The 16,973-nt window shown below is 45.2% G+C and overlaps 1 protein-coding gene across 1 annotated transcript in view; it reads right to left on the bottom strand.

The window, feature by feature from the left end:
- Positions 1 to 443: 443 nt before the first annotated feature.
- Positions 444 to 16,973, bottom strand: part of LOC102461919 (lethal(3)malignant brain tumor-like protein 4) — a 109,638-nt gene continuing 93,108 nt past the window's right edge. Inside the window, 2 exon segments of the mRNA XM_075908921.1 lie at positions 444 to 5,211; positions 10,059 to 10,121. Of these exon segments, the coding sequence (XP_075765036.1) occupies positions 5,083 to 5,211; positions 10,059 to 10,121 (192 nt within the window). The 3' untranslated portion in view covers positions 444 to 5,082.

Below are 16,973 nucleotides of genomic sequence, written 5' to 3' on the forward strand. Positions count from 1 at the left end.
TCTGTCGACAGAAGGTGTTATGCCTCGTAAAATGAGGTATACCAGCGTCGACAAAACTGCTGAGTTCTGTCGACGTTATGTCGACAGAACTCAGCGGTAGTGTAGACGCTGGTATAGTTTTGTCGACAAAAGTCCACTTTTGTCGACAAAACTCAGTAGTCTACACACCCCCCAAGAGCCTAACCTCTCAGTAGACACACGTTCCCATTTATGCAGGTGCTGTCCTTGTGATTATCACCTGGCTCACAACAGATCTGAAACTTGTCTTCGGCTTCCAGCTGCTTCATGAATATGGTTATGGTAATTCCTCAAGTCAGCAGATTCTTTGTGACCCTCACCCAGTTCATAAGATTGCAGCCAAGAAATAAAGCCCACTTTCTTACCCACACTTATATGTGTCAGACCCTGTTGTCAAAAACCAGGAAGAATCAGTCACACTGAAATAAGTATTATATTAATTTATTCACATTTTCAGAAGAAAGTATCTGTGGGAGCTCAGTGTCAAGCAAGGGACAGCTAGCATAAAAGGTTCCAAGCATTAAATAGCAAACAACTTTCAAACACTGAAATGAAAACCTCACGAAATGTCCCCATTTTGGACCTATTTCCAGTTCAAGTAATAGAAGTCTGAAAATAAACTAGCTCATCACATGATGGAGAGAATGTCAAAAAAATTAAAGCTTTCTGTGGTATCATTCCCTTAACAGGGCATAAAAGTAGCCGGCAAGAAATCTTCTACAGCTGAACTGGCTTATCTCCTAGGTTGAATTCTTTTTCTTGCATTGTATGATTTTGCTATCAGTAATGCCAAATGCTTCCATCCAATTCTAATGTGATTCATTACCCAGAGCAGAAATTTGCTACCATCAATTTACAAGGATGTTAATTTGTGATGACACAGAAATTTGAAAACAAGATTCCCTGCAAAGAGGGATTAAAAAAAAGACACGAACATTTTGGATTTCTAAAAAAGGGAATGGGGATGAGAATGCAACATACTGTACAAATATAAGAGAAATCATTTAGATCTTGTACTTTCCAATTGCCTTGCTGATCCATGTGTAAAAGTTGTCATGATTTGTTCTGCTGTGATGATAGGAACTAACAGACTTATCCTTCGTTTTTAATTGCTGTTGTCTTTTTAAACTAAAATTCAGTCTGACAGCTGTTTTTTTTTCTTGTTTAGTTGTCCGATCATGAAAACTTCCAAATCAAGTGATAAGAGCTACAATTTGTTGCTTTCTGCTTTAAAAGAAATTAAAAAGCAGGTGTCAAACTAACAAAACAAATATTCGAAGACATGCTTTCTGACCTCTTGCTTAAAGACACATATACTGACTAGCATTTACAAAAGTGGAGGCCTTAATTCCTAAAATATGCCTGCACTGCAACTGGGAGTGTGGTTCCCAGCTTGGGTAGACAGACACACATTAACTCCATGTGAGCTAGCATGCTAAAAACAGCAGTGCAGCTGAAAGCTAACTATTCAAGTTTGTATCTGGGAGTATTGGCAGATTTGTACCCCAAGCTGCTGCTCGTGCAACCCATTGCTATGCTATTTTGGTGTGTTAGCTTGAGCACGACTGGTGCATTTCTGTCTACCTGAGCTGGGGAGTGCAGCTCCCAGCAGCAGTGTAGGCATACCTTCAGTGTTTTAATTTTTTAGTTTTCCAATGAAATTATTGGAAGTGTGATGGCAGAAAGATTTCAAATCTTGAATGGTTATTTTAAAGTTCTTTGTTTTTATTGAAAATAGATATATATGTGGAAGGAATGGAACTAATAATAGATACACATGTTCTTGCTTATTCTGTGAAGAAAGTTACCAGATCAGAAAAAAAGGCACAAGAAGCATATTCATCCTCCTTCCATCCCTAAATGGTTCCCTTCCTTCTTCCTGGCTGGAAGCTACCACCATTGTTCTGCTTGAATAAACTCCAGGCAAGTACAAGTTCTCTTGTTTAGTGCAGCTGGCTAGGAACCCTCTAAATTAACAATTTCAATGACAGCAGTCCTCATTGTTTCACCAACGTTTGTTCATTCTTTTGTTCTTTCTTTCTTGCAAGGAGTTGATCTGCTGTTCCCAGTGAGGGTACCAAAAGAAGGAAGGAAAACAGGAAAATCAGATGGACTTGCTTATTGGGAACAGGGATATAGTGAACACTGCACTCATCTAGCATGATCCATCAGACAATGGCAAAGCATCCTGGTGAGGCACAGTAATGAAGTGACTTGCTTAAGGTCACACAAACAAGTCAGTGGAATAAGCAGGAATGAACCCAGGAGTTATGCCTCTCACTCCTCTGCTCGAACCACTATGTAATCGTGCCTCACTTAGAATGTGAAGTGTCAGTGCATGAGATGCGCCACTTGCTTAGGGTAAAATTTACCATAAAATAAAAAGCTTCACCATAAAAGGGAGTCCACTGTATTTAAGTCACCCCACAGCACCTCTTTACATAGTGGTACTATGTTCAGAATATGATAATGAAATTGCACTCTTTGGTGATTATCCCATGTTATTACCCTGGAAAAGTCCTTATTTTATAAAGTGCATATCTGACCCAGCACCACAAAGCTAAACTCTACTGCAGTGGTGCATGCAGCACACCATCTGTTATTTAATATTTCCGATTAATCATACAGACTCCCTTACCACCACTCACGTACAGTAACGCTTCAAAGTGGAAGGCTTAAACTCCTTAACTCCTTATACAAAAATAGAAAGCTGGGAGACACATTGCTCCACAAATTAATCCTATACAGAACAGATTCAGCAGCCTGGATTCTGCTCTATTTACAGTTTTAAAGGACTTTTTACTTTGTGAAGGTTTCAGAGACCTTTCCATGAGAAGCTGAAAGGTAAAGCTGTAAGATGGATGTGGGGGCGGTGCAGCTGGAAGACCAATAGTTGCCCTTACATTTGTGTCACACAGTTGCACACAAAGCATTTATACGGAGGTTGGTAGTTCATAGCTGAGCTGTTGCGGTACTAGGACTAGGGCAGCGACACTGGTGAAATACAACAGCTGGGCTTTCTGGTGATGTCTGGAGGGGGGTTCATATCTTCTCACCATCCAGTCCCCCGGGAAATTCATTCAGCACTGGTCCAAACTGAGGGCAACAAGCATGAGCCAGGTCGTAACATCAGCACTACTAGCACATTCAGAAGCGCTCACTCTGAGTGGTGAGACTGGATGAATAAAGAACCTGTCCAAGCTCCTGAGGATCCCCCTGAACATCCCCTTCTCCCACATGCACATAAACCCCCAAGCGATTTCTGATATACAACTGCCTTGTGAATAGGTTGGCCAGCGATGAAACTATAATCTGTGGTTGTTCCAGGCACAGTAGGACACAGAACAGGGGATGGAAGAAGTGATCACTTCCCCAGTTTCTGCTATACTGAAAGGAATTTTCAGTGTATTAATAATGGTGTGTAACTGTCACATAATGGACATCAAGCAAGAGGCCTACCCCCAAAATTACATTGTGACTTTTGGAAGAGAAGGAAATATTGCTAGTACTTCACTGGTACCAAAGTGTATGGATTGTTATGTATTGCACACGGACATAGCTCCATGCTATGTCCCCTCCCTGATACAATTACTACCTGCCTTATACTGGACAAGCTAGTTCCTTTACTTGAACCTGTCTTCCCAAAATATGCTCAGAAAGACCAGGAATGTCTGGTGGCATCGACAAGTTGGGGGTAGGGAATTTTAAGCAGAGGTGGCTGCCTAGCTCAGTTCCCATTCTCTTTTGGCAGAAGCCTCCACTTAAAATTCCATGTTCCCAACTTGTCAATGACACCAGGCATTCCTGGGCTTGCAAAATGCACTGTCTCCCTTCCATTCAAATCCTTATTCAACAAGCCTTCTCTGGCAATTCTGCCTGCAGCAATGCTGGAATGCTCCGAGAAACATGGATGTGACAGTGTCATGACAAGCTTTAGTCATCCAACACAGTGCCTGCCTGCTGTTCAAAAACTAAAATAAATGTTTTAAGGGGTCCTGTTCACAGCAAGAGGTCAAACATGTTAGCTACAACTGGGTTTGAACACGACTGTTTAAACATAATGCTGCTCTTCAGGTGGAGAGGCTCTTAGAGAGTATTTGTGAATTGAGTGGTCTCTTTACCGTGTCATTTCTCAGTAAAATCTTCATGTTAGAGATGACAATAGTCCAAACTACCCCTCCTGGGAATGCATGAGCTAGGATCGTTTTTCTAAATACTTGTAGCGTGATCCACTCCTTCAGTAGAGATCTCTGCCCATGCCCAATCACTGCCTGTCTTAAAACAGAAGTTCCTCCAGTTACTGGCCTATCTTAGAGCTCTCTTCAGTTGCCTTTATCAAACCTGGGGTGTTGAAGTCTTTAGTCATATGAGCCTTGTAGCCTGAACTGAAAAGCTTTGCTCCTCTCCTGCCAAAAATAATGTAAACCATCTCTTTGATGGAGCTGTTTTGACCCTCAATTTTACAGTTCTGTTGCTTTGTAGGCATCTCATTAGCTAAGAGCATTTAAAGAGCAAGAAGCTGAACTGTGGAACCAGTCTGGAAAGATTCAGCAGCTGATTCCTAACGGTGAGGAATTCAAGTGAATTGCTTCTGAAGTGCAACCCATCCATCCTCCTTTTGCTCCCCTCAAGTTTTATACATACAGAACATACTGAACACTCTCTTTCAGGCACTATCGTTTGACAGAACAGTCATTTTGCTCATAGGGTTTTGCTTACAGCAGCTCCTGTAATGATATCACCCTGGATTCCCCTTAAAAATGGGAGGTTTCTTCTAGATCTTAAAAAGAGATCAATATACTAAAACCAAATTCAATTAGAAAATATAATCATCTCTTCCTAACGCGACGCTTCATCCCAGGCGGTGGCAGAGATTTAACATCTTTGATATGCTTCCAATAGGTTTCACTTAAAGTGAGTTTGAAATGTGATCAGGCCCCTGCTTACAAGCGAACCAGTCTATTCAGCACTTTGTGAAGCGGCCACTAAGCTGTCGGTTGCTGATGAGTCTCCCCTCCCCCCGTTCCTCTTTGTCCCCTCTTGGCCTGCATCAGAGGGATCTTCTCAGTCTTCTTCTGCGGATTTGAACATGAGGATGGCATTGTAGATTTTCAGAGCAGGACCCAGCTTAATGCTCAGTATTTTAACTATGTCCGCCTGGTTCAGGAGGAGGAAGGCTTCCCCGTCTATCTGCTGTAGAACAGAGAAACAGTACAAAATGAAGATTACTGCCAGGAAACTTCCATGATTCTCTCCCCACCTCCCGGCTTCCAATTAACATAAAAATAACGTATTAGGCACTGATGAAAGAAAACAGACTGACAGGCCTTGAGCCTGAACTCCTGCATTTATCCACAAATAGACCTGCACAAGCTAAGCGTCCTACACATGCTGCCCTTTTCAGCATGACTCCACCCTAATGCAGAGGGACCATCTTTGGAAGTGAAAGTGCCTATGCCGAGACTACTGATAAGAGTGCAGTTGGCGCCTGTCGTGATAGTAGGTTATGTCCATTAGGAACTATATTGTGGACTAAGGATTGCTTCTATTTTAAAAATCGGTTGCAGTCAAGAATCCTACAAACTCTTCAGAAAACAAAATAATACACCTGGAACCCTTCCAAAAATCCTCAAAAATCCTGGAAAGCAAATCTCCAGTAGGACGGCACTCAGGATTCGGAAGCACACCAATCATGGGCGTGGTTTATACAGAGCTACTTTATATTGAGCTTCTTGGGAGTCCCATTAAACCTGTTCAAGGCAAAAATGAAAAGTGAAGGATCTAGACCTGCAGATCTGCATGGATGCTTTGGTTACAGATGAAGAGATTTCAGAGTTGAGGAACAGTTCCCTGCGGTTTCAAAGCTTGCTTATTCTCAGAACTACAATTCTGCCGATAAATATGGAATCTTCACTTAAAACAAAATAGATTTATGAAAATTGGCGTCAAAGGCACAAAATGAGATTCTTTAGCAAGGAGAGATGAAAGAGATATACACAACATGAATGGTATGGCGAAAATAAAGTACTTGCTCCCATTTGCCCTCCTCTGTAACACAAGTGTAAGGTAACAGCCAATTAAACTGAAAGGCATCACATTTAAAAATGATTAAGGGAAACATCTTTTGTTTTTATAAAATACAAGTTTAAGCTGTGGAACTCACTGCCACCAGGCATTACCGAGTCCAAGATCTTAGCAATGTCTGTGGACATTTATATTGATTAACAAGAACATCCACAGTTATCCTACAGAGATGAACTTATAATTCCTATTGACTCCTACAGCTTCAGGGCATAAGCCAAACATTAAGAGACAGAGGCAAGAAAGACATTTCCATTATTGGCAAGTATGACAACATTTGCTGAGTCAGGCGCTAACAATCTCCTGTCACTCTTATACCCACCAGTATTTTATTATTTGGCATTAATTGGAACCTAATTGGAAGACAGGTAAGTTGACAGAGGGTGTCAATTAACTAAGTAGAGCAACAGCTGAAGGGCTAATTGAAAGGGAAGCAGCTGCAGCAGGTGGGACTATATACATTGACAGGAAGGAAGTGGGAGAGAGGAGGGAGTCTAGAAAGGCAGGACTGGCTTTTGCTAGTACTGTTCCCTTCCCTAGGAAGAAGCAGAGAAACTGGCTATGGAAAGTAAACACACATAAATAATACTACAACCGTAGCCTGCTGAAAAATATAAAGAAAACCTGGAGTGATTGGGGTCTGTGATCAATGCCTGAAAGGACTCTCCAGGTGGCCATCCTGTGACAGCAAGTTACTCAACAACAGTGTTCCCTGTAAGCTGTGCATTGCGTGACTGCTCAGGAAAGATCCAAATGCCACCCAGCTGATTAGCAGAGTGCCCACAGACGGGATTTTTGTGTTTACTGGTGGTGCCCATTCACACATGCCTCATGCACATAAAAAATATTCTGCATGTGGATGGAAAAGATTAGAGGGGACTTTGCTCCGCAGATGTCCATTACAAGGATATGCACTGGGCCACATCAGAAATAGGGTATTGGACTAGGTGAGAACATTTCTGATCCAGGATAACAATTGTTACATTCCTAGGATTTTTTTCTAACTGGAAATCTACTGGATTTTAACAACTGGCTGAATAGTATGGGTCTGTCTAATTACACTGGACAATCATGAAAGCAAGGAAAAGAACTTATTTCTATTCCCCTATTCATAAAATATTGCATGATCTTGTGCAAGTCATTTCACCTCTTTGCGCCTTACTACCTGCAGCTGTAATGTGGGGGTGTCAGCAACACTCCCTAACTCACAGGGGGTCACACAGCTTAATTCTTGAATGTTTGCAAGGTGCTCAAGTACAGGACTGCTGTGATGAGAACATTAGAAATGCCTGGAAGTGAACAGAGAGCTGCTTAAATAAAACCAAATGGATCTAAAAGAAAAAAAAATGTGCTGCAAAGTACTTGTATATTTCAGCATAATATTTTGAATCTGATACAATTATTACTGCTTCAAACTCATCCTGTTACTGTCTAAGTCACTTTATTTTAAAGAGACCTTTCCTGAATTAGTCCCAGATACAAATGTAGTATCAATGCCTATGGTACAGTATGTGTCACTTTGTTCCATCCTACTCGGTTTCTTTCTCAAATCCTATACACAATTTATTCTCATCAGTGCTAAGGTAACTCAATAAGAAAATAAAGCATCACTTTCCTCTCTTTCCCAAAGCCTGAACAAGATTTATTTACCTAAACAGAATGCAGTTACAAGCCCGACTATAGCTTCTAATGGGCTAGTCTAGTGGAGTTCAGCAGTTCTGTCACTCACATGTTAATTCTTGCCAGATTCTGGCTAATGCTCAGAACATTATTAAAAAGATTTTAATTTCAACGTAACAATTTAATTTGAATACAAGTCTGAAAATACATTAACCCTTTTATGCCAGGAGCTGGGACTGGTGCTTAGTGGGGTACCTCTGGATAGCTAGAGGCACGAGGTTACATAAGAAGTGGCTACAGTGGAGATGAAATTAATTCTAGCTACAAGATATAAAAGGTTTGAATGGTGGATTGATTAGTAGATTTACCAGTAGAATCTCATTTATCTAAATCTTTATTTCCTATCATCAGAAATCAGATTATGTCACTGTGCTCAGTTCCACTGAAAAAGTCCCCTATTTATGTGGATGAATTCCATGCCCCCCACTCTGTTCAGTTAAGCAGTGTTCCGTGGTAATATTACCTTTTTGTACAGTACCTTTTGCAAGCCTGAATTGTTTTTATGGAATGAAATGTACAAATATACATAACTATGAGCATGACTTCCATTTGCCTGCCACTGAAATGCAGCCATCTCACGGGTGCCATCATTTATGTATTTCTGAATTAAAAGTATGCCCATTACAATGAGTACTATGTTAGAACCCAGAACATGCTGCATGTTCTTGCAGAACACAGACAAGGCACAGTCCCTATCCTCAAGAACTTACAATTGAAATAGACTAGGGAGCTGTGCCCCCTCCTCATTGTGCTCACCAACTCCCCTCTCAGGGGGTAACCCAGGATCTCCCCCTGTGGCCACTGGTGAGGGCTGGGCTGTGGCCATGCCAGCCCAAGTCCCTGCTCCCTTCTCCTTCCCCCATCACTCCGTGAGCCAGGGTCCTTTCCTTGCGCGCCCCCCCCCCCCAGCCTGGGCCCTTTCTCTCCTCTCCAACCCTAACTGCCCCCCTCCCAGCACATGCCAGGCCCGGCTCTAACCCCAGCCGGGAAAGTGCAGGGGGGCCTGCCTGCCCCACATGTGGTGCAGGCTGTGCCATGTGCATGCAGCACTCTGGGGCACTGCAGCTTGCTGAGGTGGGGAAAGCAGCAGTGTGGGGGGTGGCTGTCCCGACCTCTCCCCCACGCAGTCCTGCCTGCGCTGCTCACTGCCCCAGCCCTGCCCACCGGGAGCCGAGGTGAAGGAAGAGACAGGTCAGTGCGGCAGCTTCCCCAGGCAGCATGGGGGTGCTTTGGCAGCCACGATAAGTGCAGCTGCAGGGGAGGGGGTGAGTCTCTATGGGGACAGCTGGACTCTGGGCAGCTGGGAACCTTGCTCTGGCTCCCCAAGTGCCTGGTGGTGGGGAAGCCCCCAAGAACCTGCTGCTGGCACATAAGCCTGGCTGAAAGCCCCGCTCCTAGTGCCTGTCCCCAGGTTGCTGTCCTAAGCACCGTACCCTGGGATGTCATGGCTGCGATGCGAGGCCTGCTGACTACTGTGCCATGTTTCTTGGCGTTGAAAGCCTGGTGGGGTGGGTGTGGAGGAAGGGGAGTAGGGGCTTGTCTTAAAATAGCAATTCCAAGTAGCAAGGGGAAGCAGCGAGGTTGGGCTTGAGCTGGGAGGGAGAAAGGGAGTAGATAGGTGGGACGCAGCGTGACTTTTTAAAATATATACAGAGATAACACACTGCAAAGGGGAGGCACAAATAAGGAAGCTGATCAAATGGGGTATTACGTTCACCTTGAGTTATACTTGGAAATGTATTGAGAAGCCAGTAGCATCCAGAGAGCAAAGGAGAATGTTTGCTAAGTAAGAGAGCCATGTTCTGAAGTCTGGTGTGTTTGAGTGGTGTTAAAAGGCTAGGTAGAGCACAGTGCAGAGATCCAAATTGGGAAGTGACAAAGGAAGGGATAACTGTGGCAAGAGGAAAGGCTACAACTTCCTAAACTGCAGATTTTAAAAAGATCTCCTCAATGGCTGCTGCCAATGAATCCAGGAACAGCCAGAGATCCCCAGGAGAATGCCCAGGTTCCTGACCTCATTAACAAAATTACTAGAAGGAGCAGGTGCACTGCATTGCAGTAGTTTTAATTCACCCTCCAGTTTGAAAGTTTTGCTCATTTTGCAAAGTGGCTAGGCTACTGCAGTTTCCCAGAAGTGCCACACGCTTTTTCACAAACAGAAATTATATCTTAGCTAGGCACTGGGCACTATGACTCCATATCCATTTCTAATGCAAGAGCATGCAGCTGCATTAGACCCTCCAGTGCTACAGGACAACACTTAATCAGGCTTTACTCACCTCTTCCCTGAATACTGATGCTTGTTCCTTGCAGCCAGGTAAACGCTGGACAAAGTTAGCCACCTAAACAAATAAGGGAAATGATGCAGTTAACATGGAGAGATTAATCATCAATGCAAAAACCATACTGCTGATCACAATTACAAATTACATCTGAAATGTTTATAGGTGAAAGAGGGTAGCAACAGTCTCTTTTTTTTCAGTTTGTCTCCTCTGTGCATCTGACAACCTCATGTGGATAGTCAATTCCACTGTCTTTCATGGATAAGCAGCCAGTTTCGTCCCTGCTGAAAAAGCCCTTATAAAAACATCAACATTATTTTTAAGGATTGACAAAATCAATCAACAAATCAGGAGGTATGATTTAGAGTGCACTTTGTCAGAAAGTGGAACTTTTGGAAATTAAGATCATTTAAATGAGGTGAGATAATATCCCTTTAAGAGGCCAGAGTTAGATAACCAAATGGCTACGTCTACACTGGCACCCTTTTCCGGAAATGCTTAAAGCGAAACAGTTTTCCGTTGTAAGTATTTCTGGAAAAAGCGCGTCTACATTGGCAGGATGCTTTTCCGGAAAAGCACTTTTTCCGGAAAAGCGTCTGTGGCAAATGTAGATGCACTTTTCCGGAAAAAAGCCCCGATCGTCATTTTCGCGATTGGGGCTTTTTTGCGGAAAAGCCTACTGTGCCGTCTACACTGGCCCTTTTCCGGAATAGTTTTTCCGGAAAAGGACTTTTGCCCGAACGGGAGCAGCATAGTTTTTCCCAGAAAAACACTGACAATTTTACAGTAGATCGTCATTGCTTTTCCGGAAAAGCAAGCAGCCAGTGTAGACAGCTGGCAAGTTATTCCGGAAAAGCGGCTGCTTTTCCGGAATAAGTGGCCCAGTGTAGACACAGCCCAAATGTATTGTTTGCCTGAGGAAGGTGCACAACAGTTTACAAACATGTGAAAAGTGGAAGCACTGAAGAGAGAAAGGAATTACCATTCAGTTATGGTGAAGCAAGGGAGTATACTTAGGACCAATGGAATTAAACAAGGGAAAGCTAATTTTGTTTTGAATAGCAGGAAAATCTTTCTAAAGGGGAGATGTGCTTTACTGTGGAATAGTTTCTCTGGAGAGATGGTGAAAGCCTCATGAATTAGGTTATTTAAAACTCGACTATGTAGTGCATATATGGGGAGTAGAGAAAAGAAATAAGACTAGGTAACTCAAAGCATGACTTTTTCATCTCTAACTTCCATGGTTCATGGAAGATATGTACATCAAGGCATAATCTGTTCAAACATCTCATTAACTGGATGCTTCCTAGAGGGAATGACTCTATTTCATAAGACATGTTCACTTGAATTGGTGTAGATGTGACATTTCTCCCAGAAATACAAATAGACAAGCCATTACAAGGGACACTGTCAAATACTATTTCCTCTTTTCTTTTTTAACTCCTGATTGCCAAACTCCATCATCTCCTAAAAAGAGTGGATACAAAATGCCTTCTCCTGCTGATCCTAGTGTTTCTGAATTTAACAAGTATCAATTCTTCCTTCCTGCTCCCATGAGACTGCAGAAGCGAAGCAGACAGGGTTCCTTCTGTTTTCAGAAAACTATTACTACTGAATCAGTAGGGAGACCCCTGTTTTAGAGGATCCACATAAAATAGAAAACCTTATACTGAGAGGAAACTGGGGGGTTCTGAATTGTGAGATGAGAATCAAGCAGTCAAGGTTGTTTTCAGAGATTTCCTCAGTTTCCATTATGGAAAAGTTCTAAAAAGTGTAAACAAAAATGAAGACCTATCTATAGGTTTCTGAAATGAGCTACAGAATTTAACAGAAATGTTATTCTACATGTTATAGCACACATAACAATGTAGTCTGTCTCCTTTAAAGGGCAAGGGGGGTCCAGAGCCAGCTAGCCCTGTTCTATGATGTGGACCCTTTAAGGAAATAGATGTTTAAGGGGCTAGTAAACAAACTGGAAATGGGAGCTAGAGTTAATCAAGTGGATACCCCTGAACATAATAAGTCAGCTGTCAGGAGACAGAGAAGAATTGCAAGGGAACAGCTCCCCAGAATGGGAACCAAATCCTGAATACTAGTGCCCTAGGAAAGCCTGCCTGAACCATAGCACAAACCAAAAAAGAGGCCGTGGGTTGAGACTGAAGGGGAAGGACTTGTGAGTCCAGGGACCACGGCAGGAGGAAACAGCTCTGAAGAGAGTCTGCGGGCTGTAGGCGGATGGAGATGGAAGAGGTTGAGTGGGAAGGCACAAGGAGAAAGACAGGGCCACAGAGGAAGGTTTTTTTAAAAACTTAACAACTTACACCCTAAGAGAGGGAACATTCCTTTAAATACTTCAAAGTGTTATTTGGAAGAACCAAGAGGTAACCGAGGCTAGAGTGCATGCAGTGCCCTACCGTGCCGATAGTGGCAATGCATGCGCAGACATAGATCTGAGACAATGAGAACCTTTGAACCTCCTATCACTATGACAGATTGAAACTCTCTAAACCAGGACTCTCTGGTCCGGCAACATCCATGGTCTGGCAGGACGACAGATAGTCCAGGACCAGAGAGTCCCAGTGGAGAGCAAGCACCTGGGAGCCCTGCAGGCTGGCAGGGCAGCAGAAGCCCGAGATGCGGCAGCAGGGCTTCCCGGCAGGACAGTGGGAGCCCCATGCGTGGTAGTAGGGCTGCCCAACAGGGCAGCCAGAGCCTGGCTCACAGAGGCAGCGCGCCCCAGCGTGGCAGCAGGAGCTGGGCACTCAGTGGAAGATTCTTCCATAAGGTTGCAATGAGGTCTTATATTTATACCAGGGTACTGAAATCTCCCTAATTCTGACATATTTAACCTCCCCTTTCCTCTAACGGATACTGCCTCTAGCCTAGATCTCACTAGTAACAAGTGCAAAGGTAGTGGGATGCTGGAGTTTAAGCCAGTATGCGGCTTTCCTGTAATAACACACTAAAGTAGGATTGACAAGGCCATGTGAAAATAGACAAACAGGAGCTGGTATTAACAATAGCTTTATAATCCAGCTGCAGTTTGCACGAGGACAATCTCCCTCAGCCTCTTGTATTAACATCTCCTATGGGATTAACTAATGAGCAATTCAAACACTGCCACATTTTAATATATCCCTGAGACTTGACCCTCCCACCCTTACCATCTAACTACACTTTGAAAGCTTTCAATAAATAACGAGCCCTCATTCAGAGGACAGCTCTTTTTGACTGGACCACAAGCCTTTATATGGATGTTTCAGACGGCTGTTAGTCATTCATTTCAGATGCTCTCAGAACTAGAGATTAAAATACATTATTTGTATTTAATTTAAATTTTGTAAATTAAACAGAACTTTAGCTTCAGATTAAAGGAGAATTTTATGCTGCAAGCTTCAGATCAGTTTAATGGATCCTTTTGGGTCAGAGTTCAGAGGCACCTGATACCAACCGCTGACCAACAACTACATGATAGGAAGGTTTAACAAGTCCAGGCTTCAAGAGACCAGTGCCTCTTTACTTAGTGCCCACTAAAATCTACTAAATCCTGCTGCCTTTATTTTCTTCACAGCCTGTATTACATTGCACACCCTGATTTTCATGGACATATATCTCATGGACTCCATGGGAATTCTGGATGAGGAGGGACTGCAAGATTGGATCCTTCTACTGATATTTAGATCAGAAGCTGATATGCCTTGTTGTAACACCTGAGGCTGGGAATGCCTATTTTAACTATTAGCCTCACTGGTGAAAAGTAGGTAAATGTTCAGCAGAAGGATTGTTGCTGAGACTCCAGACCTTGATACTCCAATGAGGAGGCCTGCTCATCATTGTTGCACAAGCAAGGATCCAACCTGATACATGTGACATTCTAATCCAGGGGTGGGCAAAATATGGCCTGAGCTGGATCCAGCCCACCAGGAACAGGGGAGGGGGGTTCTGCATGCTACCCCTATCCCCAGCACAACCTCGCAGCTCCTGTTGGCTGGAAACTGGCCAATGGGAACTGTCTTGGCCAGGCTTGCGGCAAAGGCAGTCTCAATGGTTGGATATTAGGAAAAACTCTTTCCCTAGGAGGTGGTGAAGCACTGGGATGGGTTACCTAGGGAGGGGGTGGAATCTCCATCCCTAGAGGTTTTTAAGTCTTGGCTTGATATAGCCCTGGCTGGGTAGATTTAGTTGGGATTGGTCCTGCCGTGGGCAGGGGGCTGGACTTTATGACCTCCTGAGGTCTCTATGATTCTATGAATGTACCCCGCCAGGGGTGTGCAGAGAACACATGGCCCCCACAGCTGGCCATTTTGAGTGGCATGCGGGGGGCATGGAAGGCAAGGAGCCTGCATGAGAATCCAGCTGGGCGGCTGGCTGGGAGCTGCCTAGAATAGATAAACACCTTCCAGCCAGAGCCTGCCTCTGGTACCCCAGCCTCTCCTTCTCTCCAACCCCCTGCTCCCAGTCCTGCATCCCTGCCCCAGGTCACAAGCCAAATCCTCTGCACTCCTGCTCCTGCACCCATACTGCCTCCCAGACCCTGCACCGGTGTTCCCTCTAAGCTGCGTGGCAGTACAGCTTCAAAAGTGATTAATCGGCCCTACCTAGTCAGTCGGCTCCCTGCAAGAAGCCCTGAGCCTCTGACTGAGTGGGGCTCATTAATCACCTGTGAAGCTGTGCTCTGTGCTACCACACAGCTTAGAGGGAACTCTGCACCCCAATCCCCTGCCCCAGGTCACAACCCAAATCCCAGCATCCCCTCCGACACCTTTAGTGTGTTATTACAGGGAAGCCGCATACTGGCTTAAACTCCAGCATCCCACTACCTTTGCACAACCCCTTCCTGCACCCCTCCTCCAGGTTGGCATTTTCTTCTGCACCCACACCCATAAACCCTCTCATCAGGTCACAACCCAAATCCCTGCACCCTGTCCTGCACCTCTGCCCCCTAGTCACAAACCCCTCCCATTCCCTGCACTCCCTCCGGATCCAAATCCACTCCTGCACCCATGCCCATACCCCCTCCTGGGCCCTACACCCCCTCCAGAATTCCAATCCCTTGCCCCGGCTCACAACCTCCTTCACCCAAACTCCCTCCCAGATCCCACACCTGCTGCTGCACCCCAATTCCCTATCCCGAGCTCCCTTCTGCACCCAACCTCCATCCCAGACCCAACATCTCCTCCATTAACATCACTGAAGAGGGTGGCTATTAACCTCTTACCAAATTCTTGGAGTGCACCCCCATCAAAAATTATTGCCTACCCCTATTCTAATCTGTCTTTCCCTCTCTCCTATGCTTCCTTTCTGCCTCCATCTCTTGCCCTCTAAGCATTTCACCTGAGCCTGAAATACACAGTACTGCATCTGCACAGTGAGATGAGACAGCCCATCCAGCTCTGCTCAGCCTGAGAAGCGCCAGTGAAGAAGAGGGACCTGACCAGACCACTGGACTGGCATATTGAGCAAGGATCCAGAACAATAGCTGTTATGATCAACCTTTCAGCCCAAAATCTCTGTCCATGACTGTGGGTACGTCTACACTACAGCGCTAGTTCGAACTAACTTAGTTCGAATTAGTTAATTCAAACTAAGCTAGTTCGAACTAACGCATCTAGAACTAAAAACTAGTTCAAATTAGCGTTTTGCTAGTTTGAACTAGCAAGTCCACATTGAGTGGACTCTGAACAGGGCTTAAGGATGGCCGGAAGCAGTGCCGGCAGGGCATAAAAGGAGGACTTAGAGCATGGAGATGCTGTCTCAGGCTTGCTGAGGGCTGCGCTTAAAGGGTCCCGACCCCCACCCCGGACACACAGTTCTAAGGGGTGCCCCGCTTGCAAAGAAGTTCTGGCTTGGATTGCCCGGAGTACCCACACTGGGCACATCACACCACTCGGCCATCAGCCCGGCTACACTTGCCGCAGGCTGCGATCTGGGGAGAGGGGGCAATCGGGGGGCTGCAGGAGAGCTTCCACCCCCAGAAGCCCGCAGAGACAGCCCAGTCCTCCCCATCGGGGGCTCGTACCCCATTCCTCCCTCACCTCCTTCCACTTACCCTTCCCTAGCCCCCCTTCTTATTGATGTACAAAATAAAGATAACGTTTCTTCCAACATTGACTCTGTCTTTATTGAACAAAACTGGGGGAGACTGGGAAAAGGAGGTGGGAGAGGGGAAGAGAAAGGCTGGGAGAGGGGAGGGCAACTAACATGATCAGGGGTTGGGAACAGGTCCCAGATGAAGACAGGTTACAGAGACTGGGACTGTCCAGCTTAGAAAAGAGGAGACGGAGCGGGGACAGGATAGAGGTCTCTAAAAGCAGGGGTTGGGTGGAGAGGGTGCATTCAGAAAAGTTCTTCCTGAGTTCCCATAAAGAAGGACTAGAGGACACCAAAGGAAAGGAATGGGTAGCAGGCTTCAAACTAGTAAGAGAAAGTTGTTGTTCTTCACAAAGCAAATAGTTAACCTGCGGAACTCCTTTCTGCAGGAGGCTGTGAAGGCTACAACTAGAACAGAGTTGAAAGGGAAGTGAGATCAAGTCATGGAGGTTGGGTCCATGGAGTGGTATTAGCCAGGGGGTAGGAGTGGTGTCCCTGCCCAAAGTTTGTGGAAGGCTGGAGAGGGATGGCACGAGACAAATGGCTTGGTCACTGTCTTCGGTCCATCCCCTCCAGGGTCCCTAGGGTTGGCCGCTGTCGGCAGACAGGCTACGGGGCTAGATGGACCTTTGGTCTGACCCAGGACGGCCATTGTAAGCTCAGGGCTCAGGGTCGGGGGTATCAGTGGACCCCCTTGATTTTCATGCACACCTGCTCCTGGGTGGCCAGGCTGGCAGCTCTCCTGCCCTAGACGGCCACTTTCCTGTGCCTAGTGCGGAGATCGTGGACGAGGTCCAAGATGTCCGCACTAGCCCAGGAAGG

This window comes from Pelodiscus sinensis, chromosome 25, assembly GCF_049634645.1.
Source record: "Pelodiscus sinensis isolate JC-2024 chromosome 25, ASM4963464v1, whole genome shotgun sequence".
NCBI lineage: Eukaryota > Metazoa > Chordata > Testudines > Trionychidae > Pelodiscus > Pelodiscus sinensis.